This window comes from Panthera tigris, chromosome B4, assembly GCF_018350195.1.
Source record: "Panthera tigris isolate Pti1 chromosome B4, P.tigris_Pti1_mat1.1, whole genome shotgun sequence".
Taxonomy (NCBI): domain Eukaryota; kingdom Metazoa; phylum Chordata; class Mammalia; order Carnivora; family Felidae; genus Panthera; species Panthera tigris.
The window spans coordinates 118,972,595-118,994,407 of NC_056666.1; the positions used below are offsets into that span (position 1 = coordinate 118,972,595).

The 21,813-nt window shown below is 36.3% G+C and overlaps 1 protein-coding gene across 18 annotated transcripts in view; it reads right to left on the reverse strand.

The window, feature by feature from the left end:
- ANKS1B (ankyrin repeat and sterile alpha motif domain containing 1B) overlaps window positions 1–21,813 on the reverse strand; it is a 1,065,991-nt gene that overhangs the window by 583,093 nt on the left and 461,085 nt on the right. For all 18 annotated transcript variants that reach the window (XM_042992986.1, XM_042992985.1, XM_042992982.1 and 15 more), the window contains one exon: window positions 12,536–12,716. In XM_042992986.1, the coding sequence (XP_042848920.1) occupies window positions 12,536–12,716 (181 nt within the window). The remainder of the gene's footprint in view (window positions 1–12,535; window positions 12,717–21,813) is intronic.

Genomic DNA, 21,813 nt, shown 5'->3' on the forward strand with positions numbered 1-21,813 from the left:
CCCGCACCACTCTAGGGACTATCCAAAATGACGAAACGGAAGAATTCTCCTCAGAAAAACGTCCAGGAAATAACAACAGCTAACGAACTGATCAAAAATGATTTAAATATAACAGAAAGTGAATTTAGAATAATAGTCATAAAATTAATCGCTGGGCTTGAAAACAGTATAGAGGACAGCAGAGAATCTCTTGCTACAGAGATCAAGGGACTGAGGAACAGCTAGGAGGAGCTAAAAAATGCTATCAACGAGCTGCAAAATAAAATGGAGACAACTACGGCTCGGATTGAAGAGGCAGAGGAGAGAATAGGTGAACTAGAAGATAAAATTATGGAAAAAGAAGAAGCTGAGAAAAAGAGAGATAAAAAAATCCAGGAGTATGAGGGGAAAATTAGAGAACTAAGTGATGCACTAGAGAGAAATGATATACGCATAATTGGTATTCCAGAGGAGGAAGAGAGAGGGAAAGGTGCTGAAGGTGTACTTGAAGAAATAATAGCTGAGAACTTCCAAGATCTGGGGAAGGAAAAAGGCATTGAAATCCAAGAGGCACAGAGAACTCCCTTCAGACGTAACTTGAATCGATCTTCTGCACGACATATCATAGTGAAGCTGGCAAAATACAAGGATAAAGAGAAAATTCTGAAAGCAGCTAGAGATAAACGTGCTCTAACATATAAAGGGAGACCTATAAGACTCGTGACTGATCTCTCCTTTGAAACTTGGCAGGCCAGAAAGGAATTGCAGGAGATCTTCAATGTGATGAACAGAAAAAAATATGCAGCTGAGAATCCTTTCTCCAGCAAGTCTGTCATTTAGAATAGAAGGAGAGATAAAGGTCTTCCCAAACAAACAACAACTGAAGGAATTCGTCACCACTAAATCAGCCCTACAAGAGATCCTAAGGGGGATCCTGTGAGACAAAGTACCAGAGACATCACTACAAGCATGAAACCTACGGACATCACAATGACTCTAAACCCATATCTTTCTATAATAACACTGAATGTAAATGGACTAAATGCACCAACCAAAAGACATAGGGTATCAGAATGAATAGAAAAAACAAGACCCATCTATTTGCTGTCTACAAGAGACTCATTTTAGACCTGAGGACACCTTCATATTGAGAGCGAGGGGATGGAGAACTATTTATCATGCCACTGGAAGTCAAAAGAAAGCTGGAGTAGCCATACTTATAGCAGACAAACTAGACTTTAAATTAAAGGCCTTAACAAGAGATGAAGAAGGGCATTCTATAATAATCACAGGGTCTATCCATCAGGAAGAGCTAACAATTATAAATGTGCGCCGAATACGGGAGCCCCCAAATATATAAAACAATTACTCACAAACATAAGCAACCTTATTGATAAGAATGTGGTAATTGCAGGGGACTTTAACACTCCACTTACAGAAATGGATAGATCATCTAGACACACGGTCAATAAAGAAACAAGGGCCCTGAATGATACATTGGATCAGATGGACTTGACAGATATATTTAGAACTCTGCATCCCAAAGCAATAGAATATACTTTCTTCTCGAGTGCACATGGAACATTCTCCAAGATAGATCACATACTGGGTCACAAAACAGCCCTTCATAAGCATACAAGAATTGAAATCATACCATGCATACTTTCAGACCACAATGCTATGAAGCTTGAAATCCACCACAGGAAAAAGCCTGGAAAACCTCCAAAAGCATGGAGGTTAAAGAACACCCTACTAAAGAATGAATGGGTCAACCAGGAAATTAGAGAAGAAATTAAAAAATATATGGAAACAAATGAAAATGAAAATACAACAATTCAAACGCTTTGGGATGCAGCGAAGGCAGTCCTGAGAGGAAAATACATTGCAATCCAGGCCTATCTCAAGAAACAAGAAAAATCCCACATACAAAATCTAACAGCACACCTAAAGGAAATAGAAGCAGAACAGCAAAGGCAGCCTAAAGCCAGCAGAAGAAGAGAAATAATAAAGAGCAGAGCAGAAATAAACAACATAGAATCTAAAAGAACTGTAGAGCAGATCAACAAAACCAAGAGTTGGTTTTTTGAAAAAATAAACAAAATTGATAAACCTCTAGCCAGGCTTCTCAAAAAGAAAAGGGAGATGACCCAAATAGATAAAATCATGAATGAAAATGGAATTATTACAACCAATCCCTCAGAGATACAAGCAATTATCAGGGAATACTATGAAAAATTATATGCCAACAAACTGGACAACCTGGAAGAAATGGACAAATTCCTAAACACCCACATGCTTCCAAAACTGAATCAGGAGGAAACAGAAAGCTTGAACAGACCCATAACCAGCGAAGAAATTGAATCAGTCATCAAAAATCTCCCAACAAATAAGAGTCCAGGACCAGATGGCTTCCCAGGGGAGTTCTACCAGACGTTTAAAGCAGAGATAATACCTATCCTTCTCAAGCTATTCCAAAAAATAGAAAGCGAAGGAAAACTTCCAGACTCATTCTATGAAGCCAGTATTACTTTGATTCCTAAACCAGAGACCCAGTAAAAAAAGAGAACTATAGGCCAATATCCCTGAGGAATATGGATGCAAAAATTCTCAATAAGATACTAGCAAATCGAATTCAACAGCATATAAAAAGAATTATTCACCATGATCAAGTGGGATTCATTCCTGGGGTGCAGGGCTGGTTCAACATTCAGAAATCAATCAACGTGATACATCACATTAATAAAAGAAAAGATAAGAACCATATGATCCTGTCAATTGATGCAGAAAAGGCCTTTGACAAAATTCAGCAACTTTCTTAATAAAAACCCTCGAGAAAGTCGGGATAGAAGGAACATAATTAAAGATCAAAAAGCCATTTATGAAAAGCCCACAGCTAACATCATCCTCAATGGGGAAAAACTGAGAGCTTTTTCCCTGAGATCAGGAACACGACAGGGATGCCCACTCTCACAGCTGTTGTTTAACATAGTGTTGGAAGTTCTAGCATCAGCAATCAGACAATAAAAGGAAATCAAAGGCATCAAAATTGGCAAAGATGAAGTTAAGCTTTCACTTTTTGCAGATGACATGATATTATACATGGAAAATCCGATAGACTCCACCAGAAGTCTGCTAGAACTGATACATGAATTCAGCAAAGTCGCAGGATACAAAATCAATGTACAGAAATCAGTTGCATTCTTACACACTAATAATGAAGCAACAGAAAGACAAATAAAGAAACTGATCCCATTCACAATGGCACCAAGAAGCATAAAATACCTAGGGATAAATCTAACCAAAGATGTACAAGATCTGTATGCTGAAAACTATAGAAAGCTTATGAAGGGAATTGAAGAAGATATAAAGAAATGGAAAAACATTCCGTGATCATGGATTGGAAGAATAAATATTGTCAAAATGTCAATACTACCCAAAGCTATCTACACATTCAATGCAATCCCAATCAAAATTGCACTAGCATTCTTCTCGAAGCTAGAACAAGCAATCCTAAAATTCATATGGAACCACAAAAGGCCCCGAATAGCCAAAGTAATTTTGAAGAAGAAGACCAAAGCAGGAGGCATCACAATCCCAGACTTTAGCCTCTACTACAAAGCTGTCATCATCCAGACAGCATGGTATTGGCACAAAAACAGACATATAGACCAATGGAATAGATTAGAAACCCCAGAACTAGACCCACAAACGTATGGCCAACTAATCTTTGACAAAAAACATCCAATGGAACAAAGACAGTCTCTTTAACAAATGGTGCTGGGAGAACTGGACAGCAACATGCAGAAGATTGAAACTAGACCACTTTCTCACACCATTCACAAAAATAAACTCAAAATGGATACAGGACCTGAATGTGAGAGAGAAAACCATCAAAACCCTAGAGGAGAAAGCAGGAAAAGACCTCTCTGACCTCAGCCGTAGCAATTTCTTACTTGACACATCCCCAAAGGCAAGGGAATTAAAAGCAAAAATGAACTACTGGGACCTTATGAAGATAAAAAGCTTCTGCACAGCAACGGAAACAACCAACAGAACTAAAAGGCAACCAACAGAATGGGAAAAGATGTCATTTGCAAATGACATATCGGACAAAGGGCTAGTATCCAAAATCTAAAAAGAGCTCACCAAACTCCACACCCAAAAAACAAATAACCCAGTGAAGAAATGGGCAGAAAACACGGATAGACCTTCTCTAAAGAAGACATCCGGATGGCCAACAGGCACATGAAAAGATGCTCAACGTCGCTCCTCATCAGGGAAATACAAATCAAAACCACACTCAGATATCACCTCACGCCAGTCAGAGTGGCCAAAATGAACAAATCAGGAGACTATAGATGCTGGCGAGGATGTGGAGAAATGGGAACCCTCTTGCACTGTTGGTGGGAATACAAACTGGTGCAGCCACTCTGGAAAACAGTGTGGAGGTTCCTCAAAAAATTAAAAATAGACCTACCCTATGACCCAGCAATAGCACTGCTAGGAATTTACCCAAGGGATACAGGAGTACTGATGCATAGGGGCACTTGTACCCCAATATTTATAGCAGCACTCTCAACAATAGCCAAATTATGGAAAGAGCCTAAATGTCCGTCAACTGATGAATGGATAAAAAAAATTGTGGTTTATATACACAATGGAGTACTACGTGGCAATGAGAAAGAATGAAATATGGCCCTTTGTAGCAACGTGGATGGAACTGGAGAGTGTGATGCTAAGTGAAATAAGCCATACAGAGAAAGACAGATACCATATGGTTTCACTCTTCTGTGGATCCTGAGAAACTTAACAGAAACCCATGGGGGAGGGGAAGGAAAAAAAAAGAGTTTAGAGTGGAAGAGAGCCAAAGCATAAGAGACTCTTAAAAACTGAGAACAAACTGAGGGTTGATGGGGGGTGGGAGGGAGGGCACCTTTTGGGATGAGCACTGGGTGTTATATGGAAACCAATTTGACAATAAACTTCATATATTGAAAAAAAAAAGCTTTCCTTTGGTACCTAAAATCATGGTGTATTGAAAGCACTGAATTTAACAATCAATAATTCAAGCAATTTGTTTATTGCATATTTTTAAGGAAATAAACCCCGAAGATAACATTACACATCATTATCACTAGCCCTTAACTTCCTCTGTATCAGCTCACCCTAAATCTCAGCATGGAGCTTAACAATCACCTCAGCAGCCTGGCTTTGGTCTTCATGCCAGCTGGAGACCAAAGTCCCCCTCAGCTGCCTATGTCCAGTGGCTCCTGGAATAACATTGTCTCAGCTTTCAGGAGGTCTATTTTCAGTCTGGTGAACTAATTAAAAGGAAGGCCTTGGTTTGTCTTTCTGGCAATCCCCGAGCAGCGTGAAAGGTCCATGCCACCCTCTCTGTTCTAATTTTAGTTTTCCTCTAATGTTTCTTCTCCCTTGCAGAAAAGCATCCTGAACTGCTAAGCACTCAAAAGCTTTTGTTTTTTGTTATTTCTTCCATTTGGGTTAAAGCACTTTTTTACCTTACTCTTTTTAGATCCCCTCCCCCCAAAGGTTTTCTTCAGCAGGAGGTGATGTTTGAAATTACTAACAAAACTAGAGCTAATTAGTTACCTAGGGTTGTTAACTTTCTCAGCAAGTCCCCAAAGGGGCTAGCCCACAAAATTTTTTATACATAGAGCTTTCTGGATATAACTTTTCATAAAGTGGAACTATCTTTATGACTGTTAATTCCTAGCTTCTTTTCCCCCAGTAATTCACAACCCACCTGTCCAGGACATCTTCATTGCGGAACTCAGATCTCACAGGTCACTCTTTGTGAGGTAAAGCACTGTTTCTCAATCTTTTAAAACAGATACTCTTTACTCTTGATAAACATAAATTTATCACATAGCTTCCTCCCACCATACCCTACCCCACTGTCTCAACTATCTACTTGGCTTGTCTACATAGATACCCAATAGTGTCTCAAATTTAAATACCTAAATTAATATAAACTCCATCCTTCCAATGGTCAGAAGCACCCCGAATACTTGAGTTACGCTTTTGGTCTCTCATTTTCTCACATTCTACATCCAATCCATCAAAAAAAAATATGTTGCCTCTACCTTTAAAATAGATGCAGAATTCTACCACCTCTCACTGCCTCTATTAAAAAAAAAAAACCCTGCTACCTGAGCAAAAAGAACACATTGGCAACTATTAAGAGTACCCCAAAGACTGAAATACCTTATCAGATGGGCTCTCAGGTCATTCAAAAGTTTCATTTGAGAGTAAGATGCATGGTGGTCAAGAGAACAAGTCCCCTAAAGGAGCAATCCTCAATGGAATACCACTCTCAGGGGGCCCTAGGCAGCCAAGGAATAACATAAGAGGTCTTGGCATCTCAGGGAAGGGTGGGAAAAAGTACAGAAGAGGTGAACCTAGACAAATGGAAAGACTAATTTAAATATTATGCATGCAGATCAATGTAAAAATACATCAAATATTTCATCTAAAAATTGTACTGATTTAATCACATTATTTAAGGCCATTTTGTGGAGGGATAGGCTAACTCAGTTGCTCACCTTCATAGTCCTAAGACTCTGTAATTACCAGTCATTATAATTGTTGCTGGTTTCTGGTGCATCCCCTCTCTGAATTTCCCTCTTATTATTCCAGTCCACTTCTTTAGTACCTTGACTCCAGCAATTCTTTGACCCCACTGGAATCTCCAATCCAAAGATCCTTTAAATTTTTCACTGTTACTTGTTCCCTTATTGTCCTCTTTTTCTTACTTCTCCATCTTAAATTTTATAGTCAAATATTACTCTCATCCTCTTGCATTCGTATTTCCTTGTTCTTTACTTCAATATATCCATTTGACAAACCATAATGTAAAGTTCAACTCTACAAAAACGATGTACCTGTGCTCCTCCACCTGAACTGAACTGGAGAAAAACAGAGAACCACATTGGCCAATCCAACTTTGAGTTCATGAACATGAACCTCAAATGGGACCTTAATGCTGCCAGGCAATTACACCACACCTTCCTTTTCCATTCACTGTCTCTTTCTCCCAAATAACTCTTTTATTCCCTCTTCTCTTTCCTCAAACTCCACATCTTCTTCTCTATCCTTGTTCTCAACTGATACTGCTGCTTGCCTCTTTATAGAGAAAATAGAAACTATCAGAACACATGTTCCTCAGATTCTCACCACATGGATCCTGTCCAGCATTTGTACTCACCACACTGAAAACACCTGCCTGTTTCCCATGCTCCTGTCTAAAGCCAGTCTATCCTCTTAGGAACCCATTTTCTCTTTCTCCTCCTTCATCACAACTTTATAATTCTCCTTGGAAGAAATTTCTTGAAAAGTCAGTTTATATTTGCTCTAGAAGTCCTTTCCTCCCATCCCTCTTAATTTTTTTTCATGTTTATTTATTTTGAGAGAGAGAGAGCAGGCAGGGGAGGGGCAGAGGGAGAAGGAGAGAGTAAATCCCAAGCAGGCTCCATGCTGTCAGCACGGAGCCCAATGACAGCTTGATCTTATGGAATGCGAGATCATGACCTGAGCCAAAATAGAGTCGGATGTTTAACCGACTAAGCCACCCAGTTGTCCCCTTTTTGAAAAGACTTTTTTTCATCCTCCCGTTGTCTCTTAAATCAATTATGTTCAGCTTTTGCCCCATCAATTTCAATAAAATTGCTCTTGTCAAGGTCGGTAATAACCTCCACATTGTTAAACCTGCTAGGCAATTCTGACCCAGTCCTTATCCTATTCAACTTGTTAGCTACATTTGACAGAGATGATAACTCTTTCTTTCTTAATAACTCTCTTCATCTGAATTCAGAACACAACACTCATCAGAATATTTCCTCCAACCTAACAGGTTATTCCTTCTCAGTATCCTTTGCTGGTATTGCCTTTTATCCCCTCTTTCATCAAGTTCGGGTTTTGATATTCTATCTACACTCATTCCTTATCATCTATATACTGATATTTGTATCTTCGGACTGGACCTTCAGCTGCCTACTTGACACATCTATTCAGATACCAAGTAGTCAAACTTAAAGTGTACTCCTGGTACATCAAATTTCTCCCTGTTCACCAAATCTGCTTTTCTGACAACCTCTTACATTCAGACCATAGTAAATCCATTCTGACAGTTGTTTTGGATAAAAATCTTGCAGTTTTCCTTATTTCTTTTTTTCTCATATACTACATCCACTCCATCATGAAATCCTATTGGATTTACCTTAAAAATATGACTAATATCCACCCATTTCTCTATACCTCCACTTTTCACCTTTGATCTGAGTTGGCTTCATCTCTCAACTTACCACTATAATAACCTCCAAACTGGCCTTCTTGCTTCCACTCTGTCCCCCTTCTTCAATCCAGTCTCAACACAATAGAATAAAACTCATAAATTGAAGTTAGATAATGTCACTCTTCTCAAAGACCTGAATGTGCTCCTCATTTCACTCCGAGTAAAAGCCAAAGTCCTTATAATGGTCTATTAAGTCCTACATGATCTAACTGCACCCCCTTCTTACCTACAAATATTATATATTTCAGGGAATGGTAATTTGATTTGACAAGTGTGCTTAAGCATCAGAAACTTTAGAGGCTTCCTTGAACTTTTTCCCTTTACCATCATACGTCCAATCAGTTATCACACCCTGTTGATGACTCTTTTCCTATATCTTTCAAATCCATTTACATCTTTCCATTGCCGATGACACTGTTTCTCCCCACCTCCAGGCAAATCTATCTCAAATCTATCTACCACATTTAATACTAAAGTGATCTTTCTAGTTAAATGTAAACCTATTTATATCATTCACGAGTCTGTACAATTCCAAAGGTCTTTCACTCTAACAACTTTCTTTGATGATTCATAAATTGATACTTGGATTATATAAGACAGTGCCTTTCAAGTAGAAAGCTTTAGTTATAATTCAAGCTACTTTTGAAATGTCTATTATAATAAACTCATTGGGTCATTTATTCAAAGTGTTTTTTACAGCATAAAATTCCTTTTTTGAGGGTATATTAGTCTTTGTTCTGTAAGTAACATTTTGTCAAGATTAATTCTTGTGCATGTCATCATTTATAAAATAAACTATAGATTTATCTAATAATTTAGATTATTTTTTTAATTCAAGAAAAGGTCAGATACCCTGACATAAGTACAGACCTATGTACAGACCTAGGCTATTTCTATCTTAAGGTTACTACAGATTTCAAACAATAATACTATGGAAGAAAAATAATAATATTAAACAACAATGATGATAGTATTAAAGAAGAATATTAGTTTCTATAGTTTACAAAATGTATTCACATAAATAAAGCTAATTTATTACTACAAGTACTCAAGGAGTAGATATTATTTCCCCTTTTCCGATGAGCAAATTGGAGATCAGAGAAGATAGGTGATTTGATGAAAAATATCCAGCAAATCAGTGACACTATTGACTCTGGAATTCACTCTCTTTCGAAGCATATTATGTGGTAGTGTCTATATGTGCAGGTTTTTTTTTTTTAATGTTTATTTTATTTTTTGAGACAGAGAGAGACACAGCATGAGCAGGGAAGGGGCAGAGAGAGAGGGAGACACAGAATGTGAAGCAGGCTCCAGGCTCTGAGCTGTCAGCACAGAGCCCGACGCAGGGCTCAAACTCACAAACTGTGAGATCGTGACCTGAGCCGAAGTCCGACGCTTAACCGACTGAGCCACCCAGGCGCCCCTATGTGCAGGTTTTTAAATACAAAATATAATAAATCATCTATGTATAAGACATTTTAAGTTGATGAATGTCTACCTTAAAAGTTTTAGTATAAAATTCAAAGTTTTATCTCTTCATATAAAACAAATCAGCATTGTCCTACCACACTATTACTAAATATCAGTTTATTCTAAAATTTTTAATGTAATATGGAGGTGACATCTTACATTAGGAAACCATAGTAACATGCTGTTTGAAACCATTTCAACCTTTAAAAGGTTAGATTTCAGTTCTGTTCAAAGATCAGACCTGAAAATACCAATTTTGGAATGTGTGGCAAATTACAATTTCTCCACACATTTTGGATGGTACCAGTGGAGTCCTGGAAGCAGTAAAATATGTGTGTTTTTATCTTCTCACTCTGGTGCTCAGAGGTTTGTGAATAGACCTATCATTTCTTTTAGTCTTAATTTTTAAATAAATAAATAAATAAATAAATAAATAAACAAACAAATAAATTTTCTATCTACCTCAAAGGACTGTTGAAAAAACTCAAAAATTAATCATCCAAAGAAACACTTGGTGTACTAACTGAAATGAAGCTGAGATTTTCCTAAAGCAAGAATCAGAGTACTTGTCATCTCTCCCATTTTAGAATTTTAAATCTGGTAATAGTCATTCAAATCAGTGTTAATTGAGTAATAATTATATATACAGACACTTTCTGGGATCCACATACCATTTTTATTCACAAATCATATCCCACCCTTCCTCTCCTATAAAGTTGAATCTGGTGCATGGCAGACATACAATAAATGTTCACATTCAAGGAATTAATGCTAGTCTTCATTAATATCATAATGACTACTACTAACATGTATTGAGCATTAACTATGTGCCAGACACAGTGCTAATTACCTTATGTGCATTACCAGGCTATAGAGTAAGTTAATATAATTAATTAATTGGTAGTTTAATTCTACACCTAAGAACACAATAGCATAAAGAGGTTAAGTCTTATAGCTAGGTATGATATTTAGTTCATGGTTAGTAAACAAACTTAGGTATCCTGACTTCAGTGCCCACAATGTATCAGGGATCCATTCATTTTAGCTTACAATTCTAGAAAGAGGAGAGAAGATAATAAAGAAATAAACAAATGAAGAATGTAATTTTATGTAATAAATAAGAATCTGGAAAAAGGAAGGAGGAAAATTTGACCGAAGTGACAAAAACAATGTTGAAAAGTGGTTAAGAACATGGACACTACCACCAAGTTTGAATCCCAGGTCTGCCATTATGGGCTAGTTAGCTATTTATCCTCTATCTGTGTTTCCTTGTCTATCATAATAATACCTAATTCACATATCAGTTATGAGATTTAAATGAGTTAATACACATAACATGCCTAAAATAGTCTGTGATACATAACGTTAAAGTATTTGCTTGAAACTTATTGGTTATTGATATTACTATGATTGTTCTTTTTGCATCTTTGCTATTATAATTGTCATCACATTGAGGGCCTTACTCGAAATAAGGTGATCTGGGCAGGCCTCTATGAGAAAGTGTATTTGAACCAAAACTCAAATGACAGTCAGACACATGAAAATTTGAAGACAGAGATTCCAGGCAGCAGGAACCAATGTACAAAAGCCCCACAACTAGAATGCCTAGAAAAGAAGGCCAGTGTGGTCCGAGATGAGTTTGCTAGAGCTTAGGTTAAAGAGCTGGTCAGAGCTAGGTTATATTGAACTTCACTGGCCATGGTGAGAAGTTGAATTTTATTCAAAGTTCAGTGAGAAGCCACTGAGCTTAATGATGATAACATACTTTGATTTACCTTTTATAAATATCACTCTGGTTGCCATGAAAAGATTAGATAACAGCTTCCATAAAATATCAATGTCACCACTTTCATTAATCATTATTTTTTAAATCTTAGTTTTCCTAGGGGAAAATAATTTTCTGGATATTTTTGGACTGTTTTGTATCAGTGCTCTTAAAAGTACAGTCAGAGTAAAGGACTTACGTAGAGTGCATACATTTATACACATACACAATACTCATTTTGAACAAAGGTTATACAGAATACCCATATAAATGATACCTTATGATTCTAAAATCCATATTAATCATATCTAGTAGATTTAAAAATCATATCTCTTTGAGGGAAAGTAGTAGAATCGTTCACTTACTTTAATATAAAGGGAGGAAATTCTTTAGGTTTCACTTCTCATATTTCTGTCATTAGGACTTACAATTATTACCTTCTTGCCCCCAGAGAAAGGAAACATTGCAAATCCGATTGGGTGGAACCAGGTATGTGTTAACAGTGGGTGTGGTTACTTTCCTTAATCTTCTCCTTACCCCCAGCCTTATTTCCTCACACTTCTCCTCTCCAAGTTCACTTTGGTTCGAGTAGATTGAAAGCCCACTTAGGCCAAACCGTCCAACTCAGTCTTACCAGGTTGATGCAGGTTCTGTGGCCTCAAATCAGCTATTAATAAAATCCTATATTGAGTTGATACCACTGTATGGAGAGGGGTAAACGCAGTGGAAGAAAAGCATTTCCAGGTCTCTGGTTCTTTTACTGCCATAATAGCATTAAATTATCATCCTTTAATATGTAATACCTGAAAGACCATTAATGTATTCAACAAGAATATTATATTCACACTCTGACAAAAATTGTAATGCCCTACATTGTTATACATGTGGGTGAACGAAGCACAGTGAAGCACAGTGCAATTTGTAGGAAGATTCCTCTTAATTCCTTGAACTCATTAAGGCCTTAGTTTTAAAAGTTCAAAAATATAGCTGCATAAAGTGAACTGCTTTACCTGTATGGCTAGTTCCGTTGTTCTTGACTTCTGTGGTTCCCACAGAAGAGGTGGGCGGACTAACAGGAGGGCTGGAAGTAAAGCTTGCACACCCTGCAGATGTGTTGATTTCAAAATATTCTTGGTTGTGATTCATTCGATGAAAATCCAGAGAAGACACAATAGATGTTCGTTGTTTAGGCTAAAATAAATGGGCATGATGAGAGTATTAATATGATCATGTTCATCTTCAGCCTAATCTCCCCATTGATTTAATCTAACTGATGATTTTATCAAACTATCTGGTTTTTATACTCAAAATATAATTGTACTTTACAGAGAGACACTAAATAATCCCTTGATTAATTAAATAATAAAAAAATTGTTTACTGAAAACATATTTTGGCATAGCTGATAAAATAACTTAGACTTTTTGTTAGAATTCCCCAGAAGACTGTACAGATATAGTACCCAATTTTTTTCTTAATAATCAATTCAGAAAGTTGAAATTTTAAAGACACCTTTCATTTAACTAACATTTATTAAGCATATGGTGTTTTCCAGACCCTGAGGATATAGAGTCTAATAATAAAAGAGCTCTTAAAACGTTGAAGCATAATTAAGGCAGTTCTGTTTTGTTGTTATTGTTGTTGTTCTTCTTCTTCTTTTTCTTCTTCTTTATATAGTCCAAGGAATTGATAGCATTACATATTTTCCCCAAGTACCATATGCTGGAATTTGATCATCAGAATTAAGTTATATAGAACATTTCCCAGGACTTAAGAATCTACTCGGTATTTGTAGTGAACTTCGATTTCCCTTTTTAAGGATTTTAATTAATCCCCAAATAGAAAATCAATTTAAACATAAAAGTTAAAATCATGGAGTAATAGCAGATATAATTTGCATCCTTTGTCAGTAATGAATTGCTCCCTATAGGAGTTTTCTGTTTTTTTTTTTCCCATAGTTTTAATTACATACACTTTTCTTCCTGACTAGCAGAGCTTCTAACATTATCCTTGGCAGTCTTTTTGGCACTCAGAATTGTGTGCATTTCCCAAGATTCAATCCAAGTTTTCTTACTTTTTTTTCTCATTAATATTACTTAAATATTAAAAATATCCTATAATAATTAACAAGAGATTAACTTCAATCTCTTTACAATAAATTTTACTGTACTTTACTATCCCCAAAGTACAATAAACTTTTGGTTTATTTTGATCACTGCTATCAAATACTGGTTTATTTAACGAATGTACTCCATAGATTATTTTCCTGCAAAATATTCAAGTTACCCTGTCTCTTCCAGCTCATCATGTTTTTTTTTTAACATTTAATTTAGTCTACAATTTAAAATAAACAATGATAATGAAAAGGTCTCTATTTTACAGTTTTTTTAATATAAGGGGTACAAATGATCACAATATGCTTTATTATCTCACCATTGCAATACTTTTATGAAAGAGTTTTAGAGGCACTGTTATACAAGCAAGTCATTTATTATTATGACACATCAATTCAGTAGTAGAATTCAAATTAGTACTCCCATAGGATTCAGTTGCTTTTGAATTATGAAAGATTGAGGTACAATGTCAGGCTTGGTTTTTCACAAAATTTCTGTCCTTAGGGCTACTGAATCTCAATTTCACATTCATGTTCTTTCTACTAGACTATATAACAGCAATTAAAAGGCATGAAATATGACACTAGCTCCAATGGAAACTCAGGTACGGTCATCATCTTGGTTTTGTTTTATTGTGTTGTGTTGTGATTTTGTTTCACTTCATATATAAGCAATGGGCCAAATTTGTATGATGTTCCTTCTCATAAACTTTATAAAGATCAAGTCAACTGATACATATGGCTCCTTTAGCGCTGTTTGTTTTTTTAAAGTTTATTTATTTATTTTGAGAGTGAGAGAGAAAGAGAGAGAGAGAGCATAAGTGAGCAGGGGAGGGGCAGAGAAAGAGGGAGAGAGAGAATCCAAAGCAGGCTCTGCACTGTCAGCACAGAGCCTGATACAGGGCTCAAACTCACAAACCATGAGATCATGACCTGAGCCAAAACTAAGAGTTGGACGTTTAACCTAGTGAGCCATCCAGGCACCCCTTTACTTCTGTTTCTTAAATACATGTTTCTTAACTTGACTACACAAAGCTCTAATTATATTAAAATCAGAATTTGTTATGCAATCACAAAAGCAAACAGGTTATTTTTTGTTGTTGCATTAATTCCTTCCAAAAATATTTGTTTAGTATTACTAAACTGTAGATACCTTGGCAAGCAGTGTGATAGGAATAAGACTAATGAGACATTGTCCTTGCTCTCCAGGTGATTATAGAGTTGAAGTGGGAGAAGGGTGGTGCATGAGGGAAGAAACAACCCAAGGATTATCCATTAGTGCAGTACTATACAGTGATAAGGACTAATGTCAGTGGAAGCACAGAATATAAATGGTGAGTCTCTACTTTAGAAAGGGGATCAGGAAAGGCTTCCACAAGCAGGTGATTGATGGCTGAGTTGAATCTCAATGAAGCAGAGATGGTAGGCAGACAAAAGAGGATGGGGAGAAGAAAAATACAGACTGCATAAAGTTCATAATGGCTACAGTGCAGAGTATGTGAGGTAGTGGTAGGTACAAGCCATGAGATATTACAGATTGCTGGGTCCAAATGATAAAGGGTTCTAATGCCATGTTAAGGAATTTGACTTTAGCTTGAATATTTTAGGGAAACACTGAATGATTTCTAAGCAAGAGGATTTGATTTCATGGTTGGGCGTGCATCTTAATAAACTCATTTTAGCAGTTTAGAAAATGGATTGGTCAGGGCTGGATTAGAGGAATAGAGACTAATTAGGAAGACATTAAAGAGTTCCAGCCAAGACAAAGTGAGGTCCTGAGGTAAAGCAGTGACAACAGTGTTGGAGATAGCAGATGTTTTTAGGAGATGCTAATGAGGTTAGCTCTTTAGGTCTTGGCATCTGATTGGATGTGAAGGTTGATTTTAAGGAAGAAGTCTAGGGCGACTCACAGATTTCTGCTTGGGTAAATGCTGGAAGATAAGTTTGTGTGTGTGTCTGTGTGTGTGTGAGAAACAGAAATATACTAAGCCAGAAGTACACAAGATGTAAGATATACTATTGGGATTCAGTATAGACTGCTTAATACGTGGTTATGCAAATCTACATGAAATTTCCCTTTCTTTCTTTGAGCAGAATGCTATAATCTCACTGTAACATGGCTTCAAATAAAATAAATGGAGGGAGGGAGGCAGGTGAATGGAAATTCCAAAGGGAAGGAACCATGGATCCGTGATCATCTAACTGCATTATTATTTGCTTCTTCAGAGCTGTCTATTGGTTATTATTAGCCAGCTTAAGGAAAAGTCATTGGGGGAGTTATTACCCAAAGCTCTCTGAGTATCTGAGATGATGAAAAATGAGAATCATTATATGTTAGTCATGCTTTAAGAATGGGATTATAAAACTCTGGCCTGTGGCCCCAATCTGACCTGCCTCTTGTTTCTGAAAATAAAGTTTTATTGGGACACGGCTATGTCCATTCATTAATTTATTGTCTATGGCTGTTCTCATGCTACAATGGCAGTGTTGAGAAGTTGTGACAGAGGCCAGAGTATTCACAACTCTTAAAATATTTACCATCTTGTCCTTTAGAGAAAACATTCATTGGCAAACCCCTGTTCTAAAGGATCATTTTGCACATCATTTTAGTGGTCAACAAAACTGTAAGTATAGCTTCCCATTTGTTTCCTAGCCTATGTGCATTTAGGTTGGGGGCATGTAACTAATTCTGGCCAAATGACTATTAGTCTCTATCTCTCTTTTACTCTCCAGAAGATGTAGCTATAAGATGAAGGAGGGTCATTCACCTCACACTGGGTTTTAAGAGAAGTTGAAATAAATTTCCTTTAGGTTAAACTGCTGAGATTCTGGGTTTGTCTGTTGTGGTGGCTAGCATTACTTACCCTAACTAGCACAATGCAGTGGCTCAGAGAGGTTAAATAATTTATGCAAGATTACATAAGTAGTTAGCAGGAGGGCTTAGATTAGAAGGAGGTTTCATGTGTTCAAATCTAGAGACAATTGGATGGTGCCTCAAAGCACAAAAGACAGAGGTGGGATTAAAAAGACATATCTATGTGGAAAATGAAATAACAACAATGGGAAAAAAGAGCAAGGAGATGGTAGCACTATTAAAAATGGAGATTAAAGAGGATGAGACTAGAATATTCACTCAAACTTAGATTTTAAGACATTCCATTTTTCTAACTATTCTGATGGAATCTTGCTAAGCCATACAGTACAAAAGAAAAGTGTTTTCACAAATTCACTGAAATTACAAATAAAATTTGCCAAGTTTCAATATGTAAAATGAGTTTCACTTGTGTTCCCTATGGCTATTCCTCTAAAACATCGTGCCCATGTGGTCCAACACTTGTATCTCTACTTTCCAAAGGACTTGCTCCCACACATATTTACTTAACCACAGCCAGCAAGGTACAGATCATGGGCCAAATCCAGGCTTCTATTTTTGTAAAGCCTGTGAGCTAAGGATGGCTTTTATATGTTTTAATGGTTGAAAAAAACAACAAAAATAACATTAGTGACAGGTGAAAATTATATGAAGCTCAAATTTCAGGGTCTATAAATAAGTTTTACTGGAACATATGAATGGCACACCCATTCATTTACATGTGGTCTATGGCTGTTTTCACACTATCATAGCAAGTTGAGTAGTTACAACAGAGATTTATGACCCACAAAGCCTGAACAATTTTATACTCTTTAACAGAAAAAGTTAGTGACCCCTTCTATAGACTGATTAGGATGTCTCTGAGGAGGTGAAATGGAACAGCTCCATAAATGACTGAAATAGTCACAGCCAGCTCCATAGATTTGCTGGAAACAGTGGCAACATGAGTGATGCCCTTTGTTCTACAAAGCAGGGAAAAACAACATTTTCCTGTCTTCCATGGTCTTATTTGCTACTAAATATCTGATTCCCTTGGGCGTGGGGACATTCACAGGGTGAAAGCACATCCTCATAGGCACACAGGTGTTCTGCCCTGCACATCAGTGCATGCACCCAACCTCCATCCTCCTCGCGCTCAAGGTCTCACTGCTGTATCAGCAATTACTAGCTTGGCCAGGAACACCAGGATTGGGGGAGCAGGTGGCTAAGAATCCCACCTAGTACAGTGGGATGATGGTAGGAGGTGGGAACACAGATGAGCCCAGGCTCCATTTTCCCACAGACTTCACTTACAAAACACAAATTCAGAGATAAAAATCAGTAAGAATTTTAGATAGCAACCCAAAAGCATTAAACTCTAAGCATGGGACCCTTCTTCACGTGGGGTCCCACATCTATGAAGCCAGTGCCATCTTAGTCCCTAAAAGAAAATGTGTAAATTTACTGATATAATGTACAGGATGGCATGAATTTCCTACACTTATTATGGATTCTCTTAATCAGAAACTATTATCATAAGAATATCTGTATGTTCTATAAAGATATAAATGGAATATAACATATTCTGATATAACTTTAAAAATTTCATGGCATTTCTGCAACCCAGTTAGATGTGATTCACATATGAATTAAATGAGAACACATAATTCCTGACTAGGATGAGATTTAGGTAATGTGTACATTTACTTCCAAATATCCTCTAGATTGGAATCTAAGTTTCAAATATCCACTTTTATGTTTCCTCTTCTATTGTTAACTACTATATGTTTTAAAAATCCACTTGCTTAGATCTAAGTGGATTTTAAATCATTTGAATGCACTTAATTATAAAGGAACTTCATCAACCTCCTAATAAAATGTCAAATAGGACTAGAGGGATACTCTGATGTCAGTACAAAGAAAAAGTAGTACTAGCAAAAGTCAGTGGTTATATTAAATCATCCAAGCAAAAGGAGCATTCAAAATGAGTTCCCAAAGACAGCTGAATGTCAGTAAATTAGCAAATGACATCAGTAGAAATATGTGGAAATGACAGACTTTCCAGACACTACTAGCCCATTGGTAAATGATATCAATATGAAGCAAAGTCCTGTCAAGTCAGTGGTAATAAATTTAGATGCCTTCTTAAATACTTTTTAAAATGAGGATGAGATGGGTGATAAAAATGGGAAGCTAGATCAGTAGTATTTTCTTTCAGTACTTTAATCAGTCTGAAATATTTTGTGTATATAATGAAAAATTTAATTCTAAGCATTTTCCCCAAATGATAACCTACTGCCTAACAGCATCATTTCCTCACTGATTTGAAATGTCACCTTTATCATATACTAAATTTCCAAATATAAACTGGGCTTACATTTTTGGATTGAACTATGTTCCCATTGATCTACCTGTCTATTCCTATGCTAATACCACATTCTCATAATTACTATTTTGGCTCCTCCTCCTACTTCTAGAACTCTTAGTTAATGGATATTGGATCTCTTTGATCCCCTTTGTTTTATATTCTGGGAGTATTTTACAATTTGGTATTCTAAAGCACTTTCGTTAATCTGTTCAAAAAATACTACTGACCATCAGCTATGTGTTAGACACTGTTCTAGGCTCTGGGGATATGTCAGTCAACAAATGAGACAAGGCACAAAACTTTTAGTCATTTTACTATGTCTTTAGGTGTAACGATCCTGTTTAATTTTCAATAAATGTTTTTTTTTCCAAGTATTCAATTTTAAAAGTAACCTCTTCTTTATGAGTTCATAACCTCTCAAATCTTCTAAGGATATTGATTTTCAACGTTTTCAGTCATTGATTGTTTTCTCAAAGATCATTTAATTGTTCATTTTCGTCAAGTGTCTGGTGTTCTTCATCAACCATTTTGATTACCTAGGACACTACCCCATTTCTCTCTCCTGTTCCAATTCCCAAGGGAGGAGCTTCAGTGGACTCTTCCCCTTACTGAAATATGTATTAACATCTGGTAGGAAAACAACAAAGTCAATTGTTCCATGTATAAGATGCTGAGGTTTTTCAGTTGCTGTGACTAATCTCTGTCTAAATCCAATGCCATCTGTCTTTATCTTTCAGAAGTTCTAAATGCTTCTGATAGTACCACTCACTGTTCTTCATTACTGCTATGGCTTTATTCTTATTTTTATATCTATTTTACTATTTTAGTTGCATGTACAGAAAGAGAAGATGTAAAAAGTTGAGATCAGTTCACCTTCCTGAGTTAAAATTCTCATACTTCTCTGTGTTGATCACTTTTAAAACAGCAAAAAGAAAGGATCTGAGGGAGTACAGATAACTCAATAGGGGTATAAATTATCAAACTTTTTATTACAGATGTCATGCAAGTTGAAAACAAGTTCTATTTTTTTCTTTTCAATTAAAGGAGTAAAAATTTTTAATGAGGTAAATGTTTTTATCATGGATACAATAATTAATATGATTAAGACTTATTCTAAAAATGTAGAGCTTCCTATCTTTAGGTACGCAAAATACCACTCTGCTGTACAGTTATGGCCAAACATAGAAAAAAAAAAGTATGACACTACAAAGGAGATAAAGTGGGTGTGAGTAAATACCAGGTGCTTAAGAGGAATATACATTCTTCTAGGAACTTGAGATTTGTTATCACATTTAAGCCTAGAATGTTGGTATTAGAAGTAGTTATTACTCTTTCTGTTTTACAACGTATTTGAGATTTAGAGATAGTCTCACACTTAAAAAGTAGGAGAGCTGAAATTAAAACATGGTCTATGAGATTTCAGATTGATTGCATTTCCCCTAGGACATCATACTACATATAAAGCAAAAAAGAGTAAGCATAAAGTTACAAGTAAAGCCAAGAACCAAATAGCTCTCGAGTATCTCATCTTTACATCAATGAGCATTTTTCTACTCTGTCTATTGGAAGCATTTTTTTTAACAGTCATTGTTTTAAACAGTGTTGAAGAAAGGTACCAAATATACAACCTAAACTTACACCTAAAGGAGCTAGAAAAGGAGCAGCAAATAAAGCCCAAAGCCAGCAGAAAAGGGAAATAATAAAGATTAGATTGGAAACAAATGATATAGAAACAAACAAAAAACCAGCAGAACAGACCAATGAAACTAAACCCCTAGCCAGACTCATAAAAAAGAAAAGACAGAGGGCCCAAATAGATAAAATCATGAATTAAAGAGGAGAGATCACAACCAACACTACAGAAATACAAACAATTATAAGAGAGTACTATGAAAAATTATATGCCAACATACTGGACAATTTGGAAGAAATGGACAAATTCTTAGACACCCACGCACTACCAAAACTCAAACAAGAAGAAACAGAAAATTTGAATAGGCCCATACCAGCAAAGAAATTGAATCAGTTATCAAAATCTCCCAACAAATAAGAGTCTGGGGCCAGATGGCTTCCCAGGGGAATTCTATCAGACATTTAAAGAAGAGTTAATACCTATTCTTCTCAAACTGTTCAAAACATAGAAACAGAAGGAAAGCTTCCAAACTCATTCTATGAAGCCAGTATCATCTTGATTCCAAAACCAGACAAAGACCCTACTAAAAAGGAAAATTACAGGCCAATATCCATGATGCACCTGGATGCAAAAATTCTCAACAAGATACTAAAAAAATCAAATTCAACAGTACATTAAAAGAATTAGTCACCATGATCAAGTGGGATTTATTCCTGGGCTGCAGGGCTAGTTCAATATTTGCCAGTAAATGATTGTGACACACTACATTAATAAAACAAAGGATAAGAACCATATGATCCTTTCAATAGATGCAAAAAAAGCATTTGACAAAATACAACATATTTCTTGATAAAAACCCTCAAGAAAGTAGGGATAGAAGGAACATACCTCAAGATCATAAAAGCCATATATGAAAGGCCCACCACAGCTAATATCATCCTCAATGAGGAAAAACTGAGAGCTTTTACCCTAAGGTCAGGAACATGACAACAAAGTCCACTCTCCCCACTGTTGTTCAACATAGTACTGGAAGTCCTACACTCAGCAATCAGACAACAAAAAGAAATAAAAGTCATACAAATTGGCAAAGAAGAAGTCAAACTTTCACTCTTAGCAGATGACATGATACTCTACATAGAAAACCTGAAAGACCACCAAAAAACTGCTAGAACTGATACATGAATTTGGCAAAGTCATGAGATATAAAAATCAACATACAGAAATCAGTTGCATTTCTATACACCAATAATGAAGCAGCAGAAAGAGAAATCAAGGAATTGATCCCATTTACAACTGCACCAAAACCCATAAGATACCTAGGAAAA